This window comes from Engraulis encrasicolus, chromosome 16 (assembly GCF_034702125.1).
Source record: "Engraulis encrasicolus isolate BLACKSEA-1 chromosome 16, IST_EnEncr_1.0, whole genome shotgun sequence".
NCBI classification, from domain to species: Eukaryota; Metazoa; Chordata; class Actinopteri; order Clupeiformes; family Engraulidae; genus Engraulis; species Engraulis encrasicolus.
In genome coordinates this window covers 22942002-22962001 of record NC_085872.1, presented here as the reverse complement: position 1 = coordinate 22962001, position 20000 = coordinate 22942002, and the positions used below count along the sequence as shown (strand labels likewise).

Sequence of the window (20000 nt, the reverse complement as noted above, 5' to 3'; positions counted from 1 at the left end):
ATAATTGCCCCGATGCAAGGGATAACGTTGGAACATTAAGTGGGGAGACTATTTTAATTACAGCACCCAGCAGCAAAGGACATGTCAAACAGGTGTCTTATTAGCGCCAGGGTTTAATCAAAGTAATGTCACCGCGAACACAACTTGTTATTAAAGTGCATGGCAGGGCCTCTTTAGTGAGTGCATCCGACGTCTGAGCGCATTAGAGCTAATTGGGTGTGACAAGGTCTCCCTTATGAAGCTCGGGACGGAAGGAGCAGCGTGATGCCTACAAGTGGTCCCTTGATCAGCCATGATCGGATGACATGTCTACGGAGACGCTTGGCTTTTTGTCTCCTCGGGTGACTTCTAACTTCCCGAGAAACTTGAGGTGTCAAACTCTCGGCGCGTTCGTGACACTGGATGGGGATAATGGAAAGCTGGTAGCCATGCACTCTGTGATCGCTCTATCATGACTGAGTTCCCCCTCCCTGGACGCTAATTTTTTTTTCCTATGGACAAACTTGGCTTCTCATTGGTCAACCTTCACAACTTCCTGTGACAGGTTAGGGTTTAGACATGGATTTTGGTCTGGGCACAATTTCGCATCAAATTCGCCAATACCTTGGTTATTTCGCCGTTCTTGGCAAAAGTAAAGAATAAGAAACATTGCTTTCCTGACAGGTTAAGTTTAGGGAAGGTTTAGGCACATATCAAAAGTGTGGCGAGTGTCTGCGTGTTTGCGGCTTCAAGTCTCGTAACTCGCACGTGTTGCAGTCTTGCCGCTCGGGAAGCTCGACCAATCAGAGGCTACCTGTGGTGTCCTTGTACTAGGAAAAAAAATATCGCTCCCTGGACTGGAGGGTGGCAGCCAACCTGACAGGAGTGGTCAGTGCTGGGCAGGCAGCAGCAGGGGCCAGCAGAGGAGTGGGATAAATAAGGGCCATACACTGCTAAACATTGACCTTCCAGGCAAGCACAGCTTGTCTCGGGCTGACAAGGAAGTAGGGACGTTTTTTTTAAGGGCTTTTTAAAACTTTTGACAGTACAGTGGAGGAGAGACAGGAAATGAGTGGAGAGAGAGAGATAGGGAAGTATCGGCAAATGACCCGGGCCAGAATCGAACTGAGGTCACCAGCGTAGTAACCCAGTGCCCTACTGTTAGGCCACGGCAGGGCCAGGAGGGAAGATTTTCATTCAATCTGTGTTTTTTTTTCCTCTCTCTCGGTTCATGTGTCTGCTCTGGTCACCTCAAACAGAGGTAGCACTGTGGGGAATGGCAACAGGAAATAAGACTAACCGGATCGATTGTTGGGGGACGTCCTCACTGGAGAGATGGAGGGAGTGCGTGAGGAGGAATAAGGTCTTTGCCTGTCCCTCTCTATCGTGGAGGAGGAGCCCACAAAGTGATACTGAGAATAGCCGTCCTGTAAAATAAAAAAGTGTCTTCTGGTAAGTATGTTCATGCAACCTGCAGTGTGACATTATGCAACATATAATCTAAACTATTGCATCGATATTTTTTCTGAATTTTCATACATAGTCAATGTATTAATTACTTATTTACACAAATAATTTTCAATAACAAAAAAGTGCCAACAAGCATCTATGATTATGTGAGTGAAGTTAGTGAATCAAGTTACCTTTTTGTAAAGGCTTCGTAAGTCCCTGTACTGCCACATGCTGTTGAGGACTTGTGAGGCTGCCTTCACCACCTTGGGAGAATGTCTGTAATGGCAAAACAGGCAAGGTTGAAGTAACAGCCCCCTTAAATACAGTCGGACAGTAGCTCTTTTTTTTCCGTTCCGTTTCCGTGCCAAAATGCGCATAGTTTTTATAAATGCTCAAAAACATCATCCATTTTTGAACTGACCTACATATTGTGTGTCCTCATGGATACAGGCTGTGATTTCTGAAGAGATCTGTTGATGTACTAGAATTGCCTACGATGTGGTCTGACCAGTTTAGTCCAATACACAATGACAATGCTAAGTAAGAACAATGCAAATGTTTTGATGTCAACACTGTTTGGACAGCTAAGGGAGTAGTAAAGATATTGCATGTGTGTGAATCTCAAATTTCGTGCTATTATAATACTTATTATCCATATATTGTACTCAACTGGAACTCAGGGAAGAAAACTGAATTCTCTTCTGTAGTAGGATGCATTTTTGGAGAACAAAAGAATGGACGGAACAACTACAGACTTGATTAGTAGTGTGCAACAATGCACACTACTGGAAGGCAGCAATGGCAACAGCGGCCCCATGAAGTCATTTGAGTCCGTGTATCAGGGCTTGACACTGGCACCTGCAACCGGCCAAATGCTGGTAAAACTTGGCTTTGGCTAGTGATACTTTCAGTGTTACTAGCCAATTTGGCTGGCAGCTTGTTCCTTGGTATGACATACACATCTTGCCCTATATTCTGTTGTTTACCCCTTGTGTATTAATTGTTTATATTTAAGCTCAAGAAAAGCTGAGCTTGATTTCTATTTGCTTGATATACTCCCTTATAGAAATCATCTTGCTTTGGCACCACATCTTCTGAAGTTAGGCGTACATCATCATGATAAGAAAAAAAGCAATATAAAATCTGTGGCTATCTGTATGGCTAGTGACTCGGGAAAACAACTAGCCACAGTGGCTGGTGGATGAAAAAAGTAAATGTCAAGCCCTGCCATGTATCACTTACTTGTCCCCTTTGCTGCGGGCGATGCCGATGAGCTTCTCGATGCCCCCGGCGTCCCGTAGCGCCTTTGTGTTCTCCATGTTCTTGGTGATGACCTCATGGAGGGCGCAGCAGATGGCCGTGATGGTGTCGTCTGACATGGTCTTCCCCGCTGAACTGCTGCTGCTGGGGGCTCCGCTGCTGCTGCTGTTGTTGTTGTTGCCTCCAGGGAGACGGTGCACTAGGTCCCTCATGGCGTACTTACCTGGAGGAGGTGGGGGGATGGGAGGGGACGGGAGAGACACATGGGTCAAAGACGTGCAAAATGGCGTTGTCATTCAGTGTAACGGATGCCTTCTGCTGACTGTAACTGTAAAAAACATGACTCTTTTTGTTTCTTTATTGTTACAGGGAATTCATGAAAGCCTCGGCTGTCATCCTTTCACTTGAAACAATTCAAAAATCATGTAAAAATCACGGTGTCCGTAACACTGAATGACAAAGACGTCTTTGACCCACATACAGTACAGTAGGGTCACATCAGGTGGAGTCAGGTTACAAGCAGAGAGAGAAACTGTGAAGTGAAAGCCAACTTGTATTACAAGCAGGGCTCTAAATCATTTTTATTCATCACCAGCCGAAATGGCAAGTAGAAGTTTATCTGACTAGCCAAACAGACTACAGTCACTAATGGGTTAAAGTGGCTAGTAAGTTGGTTTTGTCTACCAGCCAAAATGAAATTTCACCAGTTTGGCTGGTGTTCATGTAGAGAGCCCTGATTACAAGGCTTCAGGTGCGTTCCAGATCCAGACTCTGAGATCATAAATGTCCATCACAGATAATTTGGATTGCTTGTGATGATTAAACATTCAACTGGCAGAATAATCAATCCATCACTTCCACAATCCAACATGCTAGTATCTCTGGGCAGAAATGAAAGGATAAAATATGCAGTGAAGTACGAAATAAAAAATAGAAAATAAAAACCCTTTTTATCTTATGCTGTTTTCGTTTTTTTCTCCCTATTTCTTTTCTGGCTTTTTTTGTGGAGAGCTCTGGACACATGAAAGGAAACTGTTAAACGTCCAGAGCTGTCTCACACTGTGGACCAAGAGGGTAATAAGGCCCAATAATGAGCAAGCGCTAGCTCGCCTCAGGGTCCTCCCTGGAACTCATCACAAACACAGCAGCAACAGCCGCGGCCATGGGGCTGTCACTCCAACGCAACGCAGCTATGAACTGAGCAGCAATTTACAACAACACTTCCAGAATGACTCTCACTGCAGTGCTGACAAAACAAAGTAACTGTTAGTCTGCTTGACACTTGTCAAGACAGACGAGAGAGAGAGAGAGAGAGAGAGAGAGAGAGAGAGAGAGAGAGAGAGAGATAGCGAGAGAGAGAGAGCGAGAGAGAGAGAGTGGGAAGGAAAGAAAAGCGTGAGTAATTCAATAGGCCGAAATGCTCAAGCATGCCTCCTTTATCAATTATTAAGGCTTGGGATTCCTATTTCTGTGCTGACATTTGTGTGACCAGAGCGTGCTATCCACCGTGGGCACGCAGGCCCTTTTTAGGAATGCTGCACTCGACTGTGCGGGGCCAAAGGCGTCCGGAGCGGCTGCCTGAGCAGAAATGTCAGGCCCCCAGATATGTCCTCAAAGCACACAGAATTCTTCTCCTCCAGTTTAAACAATAGGCCTATATGTGTACTGTATGGTATCGAGCTCTCAATATTGTTCTCAAAAGCAGGCTGGTGAAAGCGGGTCCAGGGAAATGTGCGGCTATCTTTGTCTCTCATGGCAAATACAGTATGCTGTGAAAGTGGGTGAATACTAGCACTTTAATGTTAAGGACTTTACTCCACAGGCCAACTAGAGATATAAACTGGCTCTGCATATTAATGTTGGAGGCACACAGCGGGTACTGTTCACCATGGATACTAATAAAGAATAAAAACATACAGTACAGCACTGTACATCTGCAATGTGGGGTCCAAGCATGTCCCCATAGATTTGTCACCCCCCACACCCGAATTGCTTTGAAAAATGAATGCTTTCCCTGATCAAATAGCCATGGGGTTCCTTCTTTGAAAGCTTGCAACTGTTCAATAATTTCCTGCTTATGTTTCTAGATGCTGCTGTAGCCTCCCATGAAGGTCACATAACAACAAGAAAAGCTTGATATGGTTGCAAAAGTAGCTTCACTGCTTAGCCCTCGAATTCTATAAGGAAGAGAATGAGTATCGAAAAAAAAAGAGATCGTTTCTGTCAGTCATGGCAGACCGAGAAGGTTGCGTGAGCAGTGGTGTGAGAAAGAGAGATGGACCCTGGTGACCTACCGATGAGCTCCTTGTTCCTGACGTCCAGAGCCATGTTTCTCAGGGCAGTGGCCACCGCACACACCACACGGTCATTATCTATCCTCAGCAGTTCCACCAGGATGGGCAGACCCTTCTCCTTACGCACCGCTGCCCGGATATACACAGACCACTGGGATGAGGAGAGAGAGAGAGAGAGAAAGAGAGAGAGAGAGAGAGAGAGAGAGAGAGAGAGAGAAACAGAGAGAGAGAGAGAAAGAGAGAGAAACAGAGAGAGAGAGAGAGAGAAACAGAGAGAGAGACAGAGAGAAACAGAGAGAAACAGAGAGAGAGAGAGAGAGAGAGAGAGAGAGAGAGAGAAAGAGAGAGAGAGAGAGACAGAGATGAGGAGAGAGAGAGAGAGAGAGAGAGACAGACAGGCAGAGAGAGAGAGAGACAGAGAGGGGGAGTGAGGGGGAGAGAGAGAGAGAGAGAGAGAGAGAGAGAGAGAGAGAGAGAGAGAGAGAGAGAGAGAGAGAGAGAGAGGTGGGTGGGAGGGAGCGTGGGTGAGAAAAGCTGTCAAAAAAGGGATCTTTTACATCAGTGCAGATGCCAACTATGGTCTGTTGTGTCGGGCATACATGGCCAGTGGTCCATGTATGAACTGCTTTCCTTGTGTATTCACCAAACAGTGTTCCTGTGTGAGAGGGATGTTGTGTGAGTGAGTTTCTGTGCCAAAGGAGTGGGAGTGAGGAAGATTTCTATCTAGTTCAGTTCAGCTACTGTAGTGTGTTTAGTGTTGGTGGAAGGGAATGCAGTTGCGGTTAGTGTAGATTTCACCAGTGCAGAACATCACAGTTTAATATCAACATTTTTCCATAGATACAGTGTATCATGGAAATAAGATGAGTCAAATGCAATGGGTGCGTTCCAATATGCGACCCTGCGTCCTCCACTTGGGCTTGTGGCCTCACGTTTTGCTGATGCCCCGCCTCCGTGGAAAAAGCAATTAAGTTTCCCCGCTATCAGCCTAGCCAAAACAATTTTTGGGGGACTATTCTTCATTTACCATCCTGTTTGAAAATGAGAAAATGACTTTACAATTGAGCTTTTGCGAGATATTGAAATATAATGCTGATGTCAGTGATGTCATCACAACGTATTACTTCCTGGTACGAGGCCACAATTACAAGTGGAGGACGCAAGGTTGCATATTGGAACACACCCATTGACCACCCATACAACAAAATCCTTCACTTCCGTGCTGTTGCTGTGCTGTCAGTCAGGTGCATTGACTGTACTGTACACGACATCGATCAGGCGGCGGTGATGGTTTCAAACGGTGCGGACGGCGTCACGGCCCATTCAAACCCGTATTTGTTTTCTGGGCCGTTGGGTCGGTCTGGTTGGGGTTACTCACTGGTTTTGGGGCGGGGCCTACCTTCCAGCTGCCAGCTGCCAGGTTCTGTAGAGCCCCGGCGGCGCCCTCTAGAGTGTCGGGGTTGGAGCACTCCGACAGGAGAGTGAGGTAGGGTTTGACAATGGACGGGTGCCACAGCATCTGCAGCCCCTTGGGCGGGTCGCTGGAGTCGGGGAAGGGCCCAACGCCATCCCACTGAGGAGGAGAAGAGAGGAGAGGATGGGGAGGGGAGAGGAGAGGGGAGGAGAGGAGAGGAGAGGAGAGAAGAAGGCAGAAGACAAGCAGAGGACAAGAGCAGAGGAGACAAGAGAGGAGAGGAGAGGAGAGGAGAGGAGAGGAGAGGAGAGGAGAGGAGAGGAGAGGGGAGGGGAGGAGAGGAGAGGAGAGGAGAAGGCAGAAGACAAGCAGAGGACAAGAGCAGAGGAGACAAGAGAGGAGAGGAGAGGAGAGGAGAGGAGAGGAGAGGAGAGGAGAGTGAGAGTGAGAGGAGAGGAGAGGAGAGAAGAGGAGAGGAGAGAGAAGAGACGAGGAGAGATGAGAGAAGAGGAGAGGAGAGAAGAGAAGAGGAAAAGTGCAGAGGGGAACGGCAGAGATAAGACCAGAGGAGAGGAGAGGAGAGGAGAGGAGGGGGGGGTAAGAGGATAAGAGGAGAGGTTGTTTGAGGCAAAGTGTGAACTGAAGACATCAGCTGCCTCATGAATATGTAGGCCAGATATTGACAAAAGGAGCCCTAAGTGCAACGCGGCCCCAGAGGTGCACACAATTACACACATCGGTACCGAGTGGTTTTTTTCCCTCCACAGTACTGTAATGTTCAGATGGGATGCAATCATACTCTCTCAACATACTCCCAGCCTTACCAGATGTGCATTTGCATTTTTAAAGAGGAAACTACGGAGCGCAAATTTTTGTTAGTTATGTGCCATAATACCACATAATTCAAACCTTTTTTTACCTCATTAAAGCCAATACAAGTGTGGAACAAACATGGCATCCCCCCTTTTCAAAGAAAACCTAATGAAATCAGCGAGAAGCTAATTATCCATGGGCTGAGAACAGCCATCAGCCCATTCACGCAGGCCATTCACCACGCTGCTAATTGCAGACAGCTGCACAAAACTCCAAAAAATGAGTGAAGGAGAGAGAGAGAGAGAGAGAGAGAGAGAGAGAGAGAGAGAGAGAGAGAGAGAGAGAGAGAGAGAGAGAGAGAGAGAGAGCAAGAGAGAAAGAGAGCGACACCAACAGTGACAGAAATATGCAAACCAGAATATGGCACACAGAGTGACAAATAGTGGAAAGAAAAGAAGTAGAGGCGCATCTCTCAAACCTGATCGTGGGCCTTCTTTTTCTTCTTCTTCTTTCCCCAGCAGCCGGAGCTCTCGCCATCCTTGCCGCTGGCCTCCCCGCACAGCACGCCGTCCAGGTCCTCGGAGCCCAGCTGCTGACCCTGAGTCGTCTCCACAGCCAGCCGGTAGGACAGGTTCCTCAGGATGCACACACAGTTCTCTATGGTCTGTTCCAGTGGAAGGGTGTGGAGTAGAGACAGAGAGAGTAGAGAGAGAGAGAGGTTCCATTGGCCCATTGTTTCCGGGTTCTATTATTGCAAGGGGGAGTGGGGGGAAATCCCCCTTTAGGCAGACCTAGGCAGACCTAAGGACTGTTCTATTCAATGCTAGGAGTATTATGACATGCCCCTTTAGGCAGACCGGAACCTGGTCATGTTAGGTGCCCATAGCAACCTATTACATTGGCATATCTCTATATACTTAAAGAATCTCTGGTAGAGAGGGAGGGATGGAGGGAGAGAGGGAGAAAGATAGATGGAGAATTTGGAAGTGCCTCAGACATTTCAATGCAACCACAACACTCTAACCTAATTACAAAGAAGACTATCATTTTCTTGAGGAAAAAAAAACACTTCTCTCCCAACTCCCTACATCATCTTTCTGGAATAACTTTTGCCTTCATAAATTGGTGTCTGGAAAAAAAAGAAAGAAAAAAATCCATCTTCATTTCTCCTCTTCTTCTCTTTTTTTTCTTTCGGGGGGTAATTCATCCTCCCTTTAAAAAATATTACAGAATCGTGTGTTCTTAAGGGCTCATTGTTAGACTGGTCCTCTGGATGGAGTCCATTGGGTGCCACAAAGCTAATCCCATTGTGATGAGTGGCGAGGCACGGCAAAAACAAAGGGGGCGGCTTTGATCTTGTAAACGGTTTCAAAGGGATTAAACTCTGACGGTCTTTTTTTCCGAAAACTGCTTCTCACAATGCATCGCGGTGCAAGAGGCAAAGACCTTTGGAAATCAATCAAAGCAGCTCACTGTACTGCGAGACTGTGAGGGTGCGTCTATGCAATGTGACCACAGGCTTTTCATATACATCCAAGCTTGTTACATCCAGCCTACAGGTTTAGTTCATGCTGCCATTTCATAATGTCAGTCTTGATGTGTGTGTGAGAGTGTGTGTGTGTGTGTGTGTGTGTGTGTGTGTGTGTGTGTGTGTGTGTGTGTGTGTGTGTGTGTGTGTGTGTGTGTGTGTGTGTGTGTGTGTGTGTGTGTGTGTGTGTGTGTGTGTGTGTGCGTGCGTGCGTGCGTGCGTGTGTGCATGCGTGTGTGTAATATATGTGTGCTGCATGTGTACTGCACGTGTGTCTTTAATATGATGAGGGAGGATCAAAGCGTGAACTCCAACCTTGCTGTCGATCTCGCTGCTGCCCAGGGCGGTCTGGATGACATAGAGGAGGGCGTCGGTCAGGCCTTCGCATTCGCGCATCCTCCTGCGCGCCTCCTCCCCAGCAGAGCTCACATTCCTGAAAGAGCACCACAGGCAGGCATGCTTAGCCCACGTTCACTTCCCAAAGCAATATAGGCACAGGCACATTCATTGATTGCACGGAGCAATGTAGGCACATTCGCATTTCACAGGCGTGTTCACTTCACTGAACAAAACGAAATGATGTCACTGTGAGATTTCAACCCATGACTGCAGTGGCGGATTGTGTTTGCAACCGTGGTGATAAAAACAGCATTAAATGGTTTCTGACACCATGACCATGTTATTCCCAGTCCACAGCGCAACATGCCATGTCATGGGATTTCTAGTGACACTACATCTGTGCCACATTGCACGGCTTTATCTTGTTCGCATCACTAATATATACGTAGTCTGCAGTGTCGTGCACCGTGCTGGGGCCACAAGGGCTTTCAGTTCGTATAATGAAGTGTCAAAATCTATCCTTGATATTACAGGCTTGTTATAATGGGTTGGCATATACAGAGCACACACCATACCATAGCTGTGTGTGAGTGTGTCTGCACTAGTTCCACACACAATAATAACCAGTGTACTACGCTGTGGTGAGCGAGCCAAGAAAAATAATAAGGACTAGAGGGGATATCGGGGTTAAATGCGATTTTGCTGTCTCCTGAGACAAAGAACATGCTACATGTATGGAGGAGGTGCCATTCACACCCCCGCAGGTGCCACAGGTGCATTGCATGGATGTCATGTTTAGATGGGTGTGAAGTTGTACTGTGGGAGGAGGGCTGTCAGCTTGCTACGTAATGTGAAGCATAAAAAAGCTGCTCAACTTTCATTCAAAATTTCAGCACAAAATGTACACAATAACGGCAACTCAAATGCAAACCGAGCAATATTATATTTAGTTGCTTACACAATTGTATGGTTTGTCATAATTGCACAATTACAGTCACTGATGAGGTTGTTTGGCATTACACTTTTCACACACACTGTGCCAACTAACCATTCATAATTTTGTGAAAATAGGCAAAGATGCGTTGTTATTCTCTGCCAGTTACAATTATGGCCAAGCGATCCATTTACGGTGACCTCAGAGACGAGTTCCAAAGTAGAGGCCAATATGCGTGTGTGTCTAAGAGGCTTTTAAAATCAGTGTCCAGTTGCTAAAAGCTTTGCCCTTTTACACACACAGGCGCTGGGTAGGAAAGAGCATGGCAGAGTTGTAGAAAATCCAGAATGACTACAACAGTTCCACACACAAAGCATGATGGGGCAAAACTGCTTAGTGTCTCATTGTTCACACTTTCACACATTGCTGTCTGGAATTCCAAATTCTGTGCCTTTGTTATGTGGTGGCAATGTGTGTGTGAAGCTGACAGGGAAACACATGCTGTTGCTTTTTACAGTTTACCCCCCTCCCACCCCCTCTCCCCACCCACGTCTTGTGATGACTTAAGCAACAGCTGGCAAAGGTAAGAATGAGGTGCCAAGCCAACATTGATTTGCTAAAATTAGCCCGAACTGGACTGTGCGCAATGCTGAAAAGGTTCTTCCCATCTAGAGGTGTGAAGAGAGGAGTTTCCCACTGAGGTTGGACTGTACTCGGCACCATTCACCTTGCAAATACTCCCCAAGGAGCCCCAATTAAAGTGTTGTCTGGACCTGTACTGTTCTATGACACGGTATGGAGAATAATTAACACATTTTATAAATAAATTACCTTGCCCGTGCTAAAGTCCTACAGATAACGGAATAAAAAAGCAACAATGGACACGTGTGGATCTGCTTTTTAAACACCTGCCAGTAGGTCTGCATGTAACCAGCCCTGGCGCTAGCTGACACAGAAGCAGGGCTGAGGGCAGTAGCAGTGTGGTAGCGGCAGCATCAGAAACAGCAGCTCCTCTGTGTGCCGATGAATAATCTGAAAGCCTACTGGGACCCACGGGACTAGCGTGGCGCTAGTGCCGGTTCAGTTCATGGGGGCCCCGATCGTACCAGCCCTCCTGCCTGACACCTCTGCTGAGAGGAATCAAAGGTGCTGCCGTCTACCTTGCTGCTCTGATCGGAGGTGAAGCAGGGGGGGATGGTGTTAGGGATGTCTATGTCCCCCCTGGGTCCCATAGCAGAGACTAGCCCCCCTCGTCACCACCACCACCACCACCGCCACCGTCACCGCTGCTGCCACCTCTACCTCCTCCACCATCCCCCATCCCCAACTCCCTCCTCCTCCATGCTAGCTGGTGAACAGCAGGTGGTGTGGTTCTGTCATTCAAGCATCACACACGTTCAATCAGCCTTCCCGTTTCCCTGGCGGACCGCAGCGTGGATTAATTGCCGCGCTCAGAGCAGGGGACTGGAGCGGTGGGGAGAGCTTAGCCCAGCCCAGCCACCCCTCGGCCGTCATGACTCAGCGGGTTTCGTTCCCCCAGCAGGCCTTTATCACCCCACAACTGCCGGTCGGGAACAGAAAAAAACACTCCCCTGGGATTAAGCAGAGGCAGAGGCAGTGGCGACGGCAGAGGAGCCCTGGGGCCTATACTAAGAAACTGATTCTGGAGAATACCAGGTTAAGTTAAGAGGTAAATCATCTAATAGAAGAGCCTGTAATCCTCTTTTTTAAAGAAAACAAGGAATCCAGGCTCTTCCTATTAGATGATTTACCTCTTAAATTACTGTAATCTGGTTTACTCCTGAACCAGCTTCTTAGTATAGGTCCCCGGGCTGTCCTCCAGACAGGGCCGAACGCTGCAGTGCACTGGTGGCATGGAAATCACAGACACATTCGCACGGGCTGTATACCACAGGACAGTGTGTTTCTGCATTCATTTATCACCTCAGCCTTCACTCTGCGCACTGATGCTGCATATGTTGTTTTCTTGTTGTTTGTTTTTTGGGTTTTATACTGTGTGACTAGCTTCTTGAAATGTAAACACAGCAGACGTACACTACATCGAGTGTGCACAGAGTTGGATGCCAGTTTTCATTGAGTGAAGAACTCTCGGTCTGTGTGTGTGTGTGTGTGTGTGTGTGTGTGTGTGTGTGTGTGTGTGTGTGTGTGTGTGTGTGTGTGTGTGTGTGTGTGTGTGTGTGTGTGTGTGTGTGTGTGTGGTGAGTGTGTGCATTGCTCTGGTGTTATGGAATAAAATCAGCATCAGCACATTTTCCCGCAAAACGGAATGCAGTTTCAAATGAATAATCCCCCAAACGGTGTGTCCATGCGTGTGTGTGTGTGTGTGTGTGTGTGTGCGTGCATGCGTGCGTGCGTGCGTGCGTGTGTGCACGCGTGTGTGCGGGCGTTTATGTGTGTTTTAGGGGTGGGGGTGGTTTGAAAAAGTAAAAAAAAAAAATTGCACAAGCAGGCAAACGCAAGGCAGATCTCATAATTCTTCCCCGACAGGTTTTTTTTCCCACACCACCCGGTATGAAAGGGGGGGGGGGCACGCAAATTCGCATATCAGCACCGTGCGAGGGGCTGACAGAATGCCAATCGTCTCTCCCCCTTTGCCAGCCCTATAATCACAGGGCCTTTGACAAGTTTCCAAAACTATAGAATCCAATAATGGAACCACATTGAGGGAGGACAGTTTATTCCTCATGCTCAACTGGGAGATGGGGACGATTTCACCTCATACACCCCCCACCCCACCCCACCCCTCCCCTCCACCACCACTCCCATCGGGGTGGCTTATTGCATAATAGACCAAAAGGCGGTGGCATTCGATACTACCAAAGCTATTTATTCAAATCAATTAGCTTAACGTATTGGTTAAGTGCTCAGTGAATGTGGACAAAGCCGATTAGGCTATTCCTGAGCCACTCATTTACAGTCCGCGCCTGCCAAGGTATTTGGAAACCCGGCTGGCCTGCACGGCTGCTTTCCTTCCGTAATGACACCTAATGTGGTCACACAGGTTAGACTGCTAGAGGGTACGGTTATCTAGTACGGAGTACGAGGGATGGAAAATGCATATACATTCATATCCTACAGAGAGAGGTGAAAGAAGAAAGTCAGAACAACATAATGCATGCACACATTCAGCCTATTTTAGGGAGTCATGAAGCGTTCCGGGGCCCTCACTATATCGTTATGCTGAAGTGATGCTTTTTTGGTCCGTCACCTCTGCAATGTACCGTACCGTGTGTGTATATTTGTAAGAAGAATACCTGTTTTCTTTCTCCTGGACGTATATACAATTTACATATTTTTTTTCATTTTGCTGGTTCTGAATGTCAACATATGCATTTGTCCTAGTTTGCGAAGAATGTACTTTCCTAGAAAAAAAAACCTTACACCAATCAAGCAGTTTTCAACATGGTAAGCTAATGTGTAAAAGATACACAATCAGTACAATAAACTAAAGGTCAACAACAGTAACAAAAAGATCCTGTGTGGTGTGCACCCTGCAAAGGCACTGAAGCATACATTGTATGTTCAACATGCAAACACTTCACGGCCCTTCATTCTCTTTCACTACTAACCCAAATATACACACACTTCTAAGCGCGCGCGCGCGTGTGTGTGTGTGTGTGTGTGTGTGTGTGTGTGTGTGTGTGTGTGTGTGTGTGTGTGTGTGTGTGTGTGTGTGTGTGTGTGTGTGTGTGTGTGTGTGTGTTTGAGCACATTTGACCGTGTGTGTGTGTGTGTGTGTGTGTGTGTGTGTGTGTGTGTGTGTGTGTGTGTGTGTGTGTACTGTGTATGCTCTAACCTGAGACATCCGGTGGCGTTGCGCAGCACTTGAGAGGAGTGTAGGTGCAGCTTGCGGTCGTCCTGGTGTGGGGAGTTGTCCCAGCCGGAGTGGGGGATGATGACCGTGTTGGTCAGCACGGCGAGGGCATCTTGTATTATGGGCATCTTCAGGGCATCACATGATGACAAGTTCCACAGCACTCCTGATGAACACACACAGAGCAAAACACACAACATGTGTCACCAATCAGATTAAGGTGGGGCTCAAAAATGCAACTGTAAAGTTTGAAGTGAGCACACTTGAGAAAAATAAAACAATTGTTACAGGTGCCAGATATAATTGGAAAAAAAAGAAAAAATATCTAAAGCCAGCGTTTCAGGAAATGCACTTAGAAAGGCAAAGTGCAGTAACGACTCCAAATTTGAAACTGAGAGAAATTCATTCAAAACCTTGGGTATTAGGTTGGATATTGTAGTTACTGCAAATTTGACAAAAGCAACATCTCTAAAACGGGACACGTTTGTACCATAAGCCTTTAACACAAGATGAGCCAGGTGTTATGAAGACCACTTTCAGTCTAAACTCAATGTAATTAGTTCACTATCTGAAATTTGGATTAAGCATGTATGCATACATCTTTGACTTCTCGTGATCATGCCAGTCTCGCAGGAGAGCGGCTGTCCACGCGGTGGACCGATCATCAAAGTGCTTCACGGGGTCCGCAGGGACCACTGCACTCAAGAAGCTGAGATACGGTAGATTACGTGGCGTATTGGGCAAGATCGCTGGCCGTGGTGTTGAAGTACTGCCACGGCCGAGAAATGTCTGTGCCGTAAACTGTCTTGAGCTCGGGATTACGGGGCGCCACTGAGAGCGTGGGGAGTATCTGCGCCCGCAGATATGTGCGAACTCTGAGCGGACACACCCCGGCAGATGATGGCCAGAGAGCAATGAAGCGAGGTGAAGTGGGAGGAAGCTAGGGCAAGACACCTGAATCAATCGAACAGCGGCAGGAGAAAGGGGAGGTGGTGGGTGCGAGTGAGAAAGAATATTTCTGACTGGAGACAGGTGAGCGGAGAATAAATGCTGTATAGTTAATTAAGGGGCGTTCCAAATTCCAGTGTGCTGAAATTCCACCAAATGACGGCACAGTGGAGAATGAGATGCAGCTGGGTAAATAGGTGCGCCTATCTTTTCGCCCTGAATTCAGACGAATGACAGTTGAGTGGAGAAAAGAAAGCAGTTGGTAAATCAGGCATGCCAAATTTCATTACGCTTCTCTCGAACTTTCATTTTTAACAAAACAAGCATTTCGACAAAATATGTAGATACTGCAGATGAGGGCAAACCAGCTGCACATCATGAACACAGAATAACCAAGCACTCTGATGAAGACACTGGACGAAATGTTAGTCTAATGTACTGAAAATAAATATGAAATAAGTAAAAAAGACATCTGTGTGGCATCAGATTTTCTTCCCTTTTATTCATGTCTGGTCCTGCATTGTTTGCACCAGATTGTCACTCAATAAGCGCGGAATGTGTTCATTACATTGGTCTACTGAAGAATTTTTATTTACATAACATAGAGATATGCTGTCTGCATTATGGAAGAAAACCTGCCACTATTATTACCATACATGTCATGGACAGGTTTGAGTTTTTTAACTAGCCGCGGAGTGCATTAGCAAATACTTGGATGAGTGCTGATAGCAAAACTGTTTGTCTAGAAGTCTGACACAACCTTGGAAATCAGATGAATCTACTTGTATTTGAATAAAGTGTATGTCTAACTGAAACGTCTAGATGGGAGACAGGTATGACACGTCTGGGGTTATATTGCTGGTCCCATCGGTCAACACATGTTCAGTCATGTACAGCCAACACGACTACAGTACATGCCATCCAATGTCTGACATTCCACAGAAAAGAAAAGAAAGTAATAGAAAAGAAAAGAAAAGAAAATAATAGAAAAGAAAAGAAAAGAGAAGAAAAGAGAAGAAAAGAAAAGGTGAAGCTACTGTAACCTTCACAAAGAGTGGAGCAACACATAAAAGGACTGTGTACCTGTGTGTCAAACAACATTATCAGAAGAACATCACAGTAATAGCTAACTGCATTCAAGCCCTTCAACACTGGCTGCACAGTAAATAGGATGGTGGGCAACGGCTATTAGTGACTCTTCATAACCACAGTAGGAGTTCTGTGGCGTTCTTCTAAGTGCTTCAGGTTCCTGACAGGCATTTCACTTCAGTGCAGAAAGGCACAGCCTGACAGAACAACCTTGACAGCCTTGGCAACAACCGGTAAGAATAACTTTCCCCACAATTTGTGAAATTGTGATAAAATTGTGATAAGCAACATGTTGTATTTTTGTACTTTTAATGCTTTACAGATTGAATGATGATTGAATTCAAGAGGTGGAGTGATTAAAGGGACACTGTGCAGGAAATGGTCAAAAATGGTATTGCAACTATGCTGCTCATTGAAACTAGGCTCCCTATTGCCAACTTTGATCTTTACTTGAAAGTTTACTAAGTAATAAACAAATATTTTCCAGTACAGTATGGTCCAATTACCGTCATTTTTGCAGCTAAAAATGGCTATTTTGGGAAATTCAAAATGGCGGACCATGGAGAAGATCCCCCTTTTCATGTATGAAAAGTGCAATTTTTCCAGTCATAATGAATACTTAGAATTTGATGGTGGTGGTAAGTATTCATGAAAAAGGTAACATTACTGAATGGGCAGCGTGAATTCTAGAAATAAACAACTACAAATCTCGCACAGTGTCCCTTTAAGTAAAATTTCCAAATGTCACTAATGGATCTAAAATATAAGGCCACAGTGTAACACAAAATTAGCATGTGATACAAAATGGGCACACTTTATTCATTCACTCACTGTGTGTGTGTGTGTGTGTGTGTGTGTGTGTGTGTGTGTGTGTGTGTGTGTGTGTGTGTGTGTGTGTGTGTGTGTGTGTGTGTGTGTATGTGTGTGCGCACGTAAATAATACAGTATATGTTCACATTCAATCAATTAAATGCTGTAAAATGAAAATAGGGTACTTAACATCAATTAAGGTCAAAAGGCAGAATGTTTATTAGATTATATTCAGACCTTTTCCTTTCCATGAAAGCAGCCATATAAATGTAAATGTTCAAGCATAAAAGAAAATAGCCCACATGTGACTGAATAGAGTAAAATCCACAGGTTTCTGCTATGTTGTTAATAGCACCCTATAATACACCATTAAGAACACAGACCTCTATGTTAACTGTGTCAAAACACACAACCAACACAAAAATCACCTAACAGCTGTCTGGACGGACGTAGCAGAACATTGTATTGTATTGCAATTGTCTTGATTGAGCTGTAGAGTTCCATCTATACTAACCTTATCACTATTTTCATTGGGAATTGAAACTCCTTTGTCGCGTAAGCTTGTATGACATTCAATTGTTTAGCATTGTTTGGTCATTAGTGTGCATGACATGCATCATGACTTCTAAGCGGAAGGTATATCTTGCCCAAGTGAAGACACCTTCATCTAAGTGCGAGTCAAGGACTATTTTGATGTTGTACTTTTCGTGTTTGTGTTTGTTCACGTGGATATTTACGCTGTGCGAAATGAGGACTGCGCATGCGAAAATGTGCCAAGACCAAAACAATTCCTAAACCTAACCTGTCAGTATACAACACTAAACTATGTCCTAACCCTAACCGTAAGTATGCAAAACTATGCCCAAACGATGCTCAAACCAAAACTATTCCTAAACTGTCAGTAAAGGCATGTGTATTTTGTTTTTTGAAAAGGCTTGTCCACATCTTCACTTTGGCGTTAAAAGTAAACATGGAAATTTGAAAGAGCGTACAGTAACCCTAAACGTGAAAGTGGTACCTAACCTTGCGTTGTATGATACGCTTCCTCGAGAGACTAGGTGGTAGAGTGTCTGGCCTCTATCTTTTGAAGGAGGAAACCAACGCACACCAGAGGTTTCGAGGGGCAGGTAGCGGGTCCAAGATCAATTTTGTGAAAGAAGATACCGCACACTCTTGTCCATCGTGCTGCAATTTATTAACAAAACAACGTTTCGGCCCGTATGGCCTTTCTCAAGTTTTTTTAGAGTGTCTGGCCTCACCCGTGAGCAGCTCTCTGATCTCCACGTCGGTGGTCTTCCGCAAGAGCCGCACCAGCGCCGGGATGCCGCCGCAGTTCTTGAGGGCGATCTTGTTGTCGTCGTTGGCCTTGCCGTACACCAGGTTCCGGAGGGCCCCGCAAGCCGCGCGGTGCACGTCCGTCATGCGATGGTCCAACAGGTCCACCAGCAGCTGGATGCCACCCTGCCTGCGGATCTGGACGGGGGAAACAGAAATATAGTTAGACTAGGAATATTCAGTCTATGCAGTGGTCTATCAGCCAGGTCCACCAGCAGCTGGATGCCACCCTGCCTGCGGATCTGGACGGGGAAACAGAAATATATGGAGCGGAAAATGACAGTTGAGTTTACAGTAAGAGTGCAAAGAAACAGATCTGCTAGCAGAGTATGATGGACATTAACCTGGTTCTCACGACGGTTGTTACCGTGCGAGCTCAGGAAGTTTAACGAAGATGCACGAAGCACGAAGGGTCTGCGCGAGAGCCAGGCTAGAGGGACATGACTTGACTTGAAAGCTTGGGTTTTGGTTTGGAATATTGAGTTTATCCAGTGGTCTATCAGCCAGGTCTACTGAATCAGGGGGGGGGGGCAAGAAAGCAGGAAGGACAGTGGTTCTCATGTGTAGGCAGATTGTGGACATCAGATTTGAGTTTGGAGGATTTCCTTTAAATAGACGAATAGAGCAAAGAACTCCTTCATCCCCATGGCAATTAACGAATTGAACAAGATGTGGGAGATACATTCTTGACATTATGGACTTTCATATTGTGTTAATGGATGCATTTGACCAGTGGTTTGTATTTATTACGTATTTATTTATTAACTTATATGTCTATTTATTGTGTGTATTTGTTGTACTGTATGTGTTTTTATTGCAGGCCTATATGTTCTTATGCCATTCTGCTGTGCTGTAAGTCAAATTGCCTTTTTAAGGACATTAAAGCTTTCAAGTCAAGTCAAGTTAAATGTGACCAACCAGAAGGATTTTGTTGATAGTGATACGATTATTTTCCGTGGGCATTATTGAACAACCTTCCATCCCCATATATGTACAATATACGTAATGTACACATATTTATCAATGCATCATCTACATAGGTCATCTGTCTCAACATCTAAACATTTTGAGACCGGAGTCTCTACAAGATAAACAGTAATTCAGCCACCAGAAGCACATAGCCTGCATTTTCACAGAACGTTTTTTGAATTCTTTCACTTTATGTTGGAGTATACCACACAGTACTCTGCAAAGGAAAGTGCTGACTTCATTGATTAACACTACATCTGGCATTGTATTGGCTTGGCATTGTGAAGTTTTCAGGGACAAATCTGCAACAATTTCAGATTCAGAAGGCAAAAAATCTATAAGCCAAAGTTGTGTAAGTGCACAGCAGCAGTCTGCATGAAAGGAGCATTCATTCGTCTTTGAGAATGTCCTGTGGTTCAGTTTATTCAAAACAGCAGCCTGGCAATTTCCAACAGAACCGAAGTGCTGTATGTTGCCATGCAGACATGAACTCATGGGCAGAAAAAGGCATTATGGACTGAAAACAGTACATCTTCTTCTGATTAGTCACAGTTACACAATGCTCTCTAAATTACCTCATATCCAAAATATCTTAATTGATGAGAACAAGAAACAGTCTGAGCCATTCCATTTTGTTAGGTGCTGGCTGTGACGAATCATTTTCCCAAAATGGGAGCTTATGTGTTAGCACATCTGCCTCAAAGAGTGATTTTAACCAATGGTGTAGCTGATGCTATCGCTGCCCTGTAATCATGGTGCTGGCCACTAGCTATGCCCCACAAAAGCCTTGTGTTGGTGGCTTATGGGTGTTGATGTGCGTGCGTGCGTGCGTGCGTGCGTGCGTGAGTGCGTGCGTTCGTGCGTGTGATGTGTGTGTATGTGTGTGTGTGTGTGTGTGTGCGCGCGTGTGAGTGTGTGCGTGCATGTGTTCGCACTTGTGTGTGTGTGTGTGTGTGTGTGTGTGTGTGTGTGTGTGTGTACATGTGTTCGCACTTGTGTGT

At 45.7% G+C, this 20000-nt stretch overlaps 1 protein-coding gene across 2 annotated transcripts in view; it reads right to left on the bottom strand.

Annotated features, from left to right (window-relative positions):
• Window positions 1–20000, bottom strand: part of ctnnd2b (catenin (cadherin-associated protein), delta 2b) — a 74807-nt gene that overhangs the window by 5293 nt on the left and 49514 nt on the right. Inside the window, exons 11-19 of one of the 2 annotated variants that reach the window (XM_063219020.1) lie at window positions 17955–18168; window positions 13831–14014; window positions 9056–9173; window positions 7691–7876; window positions 6364–6558; window positions 4986–5136; window positions 2674–2914; window positions 1623–1707; window positions 1280–1406 (exon numbers count right to left, since the gene is read on the bottom strand). In XM_063219020.1, the coding sequence (XP_063075090.1) occupies window positions 1280–1406; window positions 1623–1707; window positions 2674–2914; window positions 4986–5136; window positions 6364–6558; window positions 7691–7876; window positions 9056–9173; window positions 13831–14014; window positions 17955–18168 (1501 nt within the window). The remainder of the gene's footprint in view (window positions 1–1279; window positions 1407–1622; window positions 1708–2673; window positions 2915–4985; window positions 5137–6363; window positions 6559–7690; window positions 7877–9055; window positions 9174–13830; window positions 14015–17954; window positions 18169–20000) is intronic. The other variant, XM_063219021.1, reaches the window with a different exon arrangement.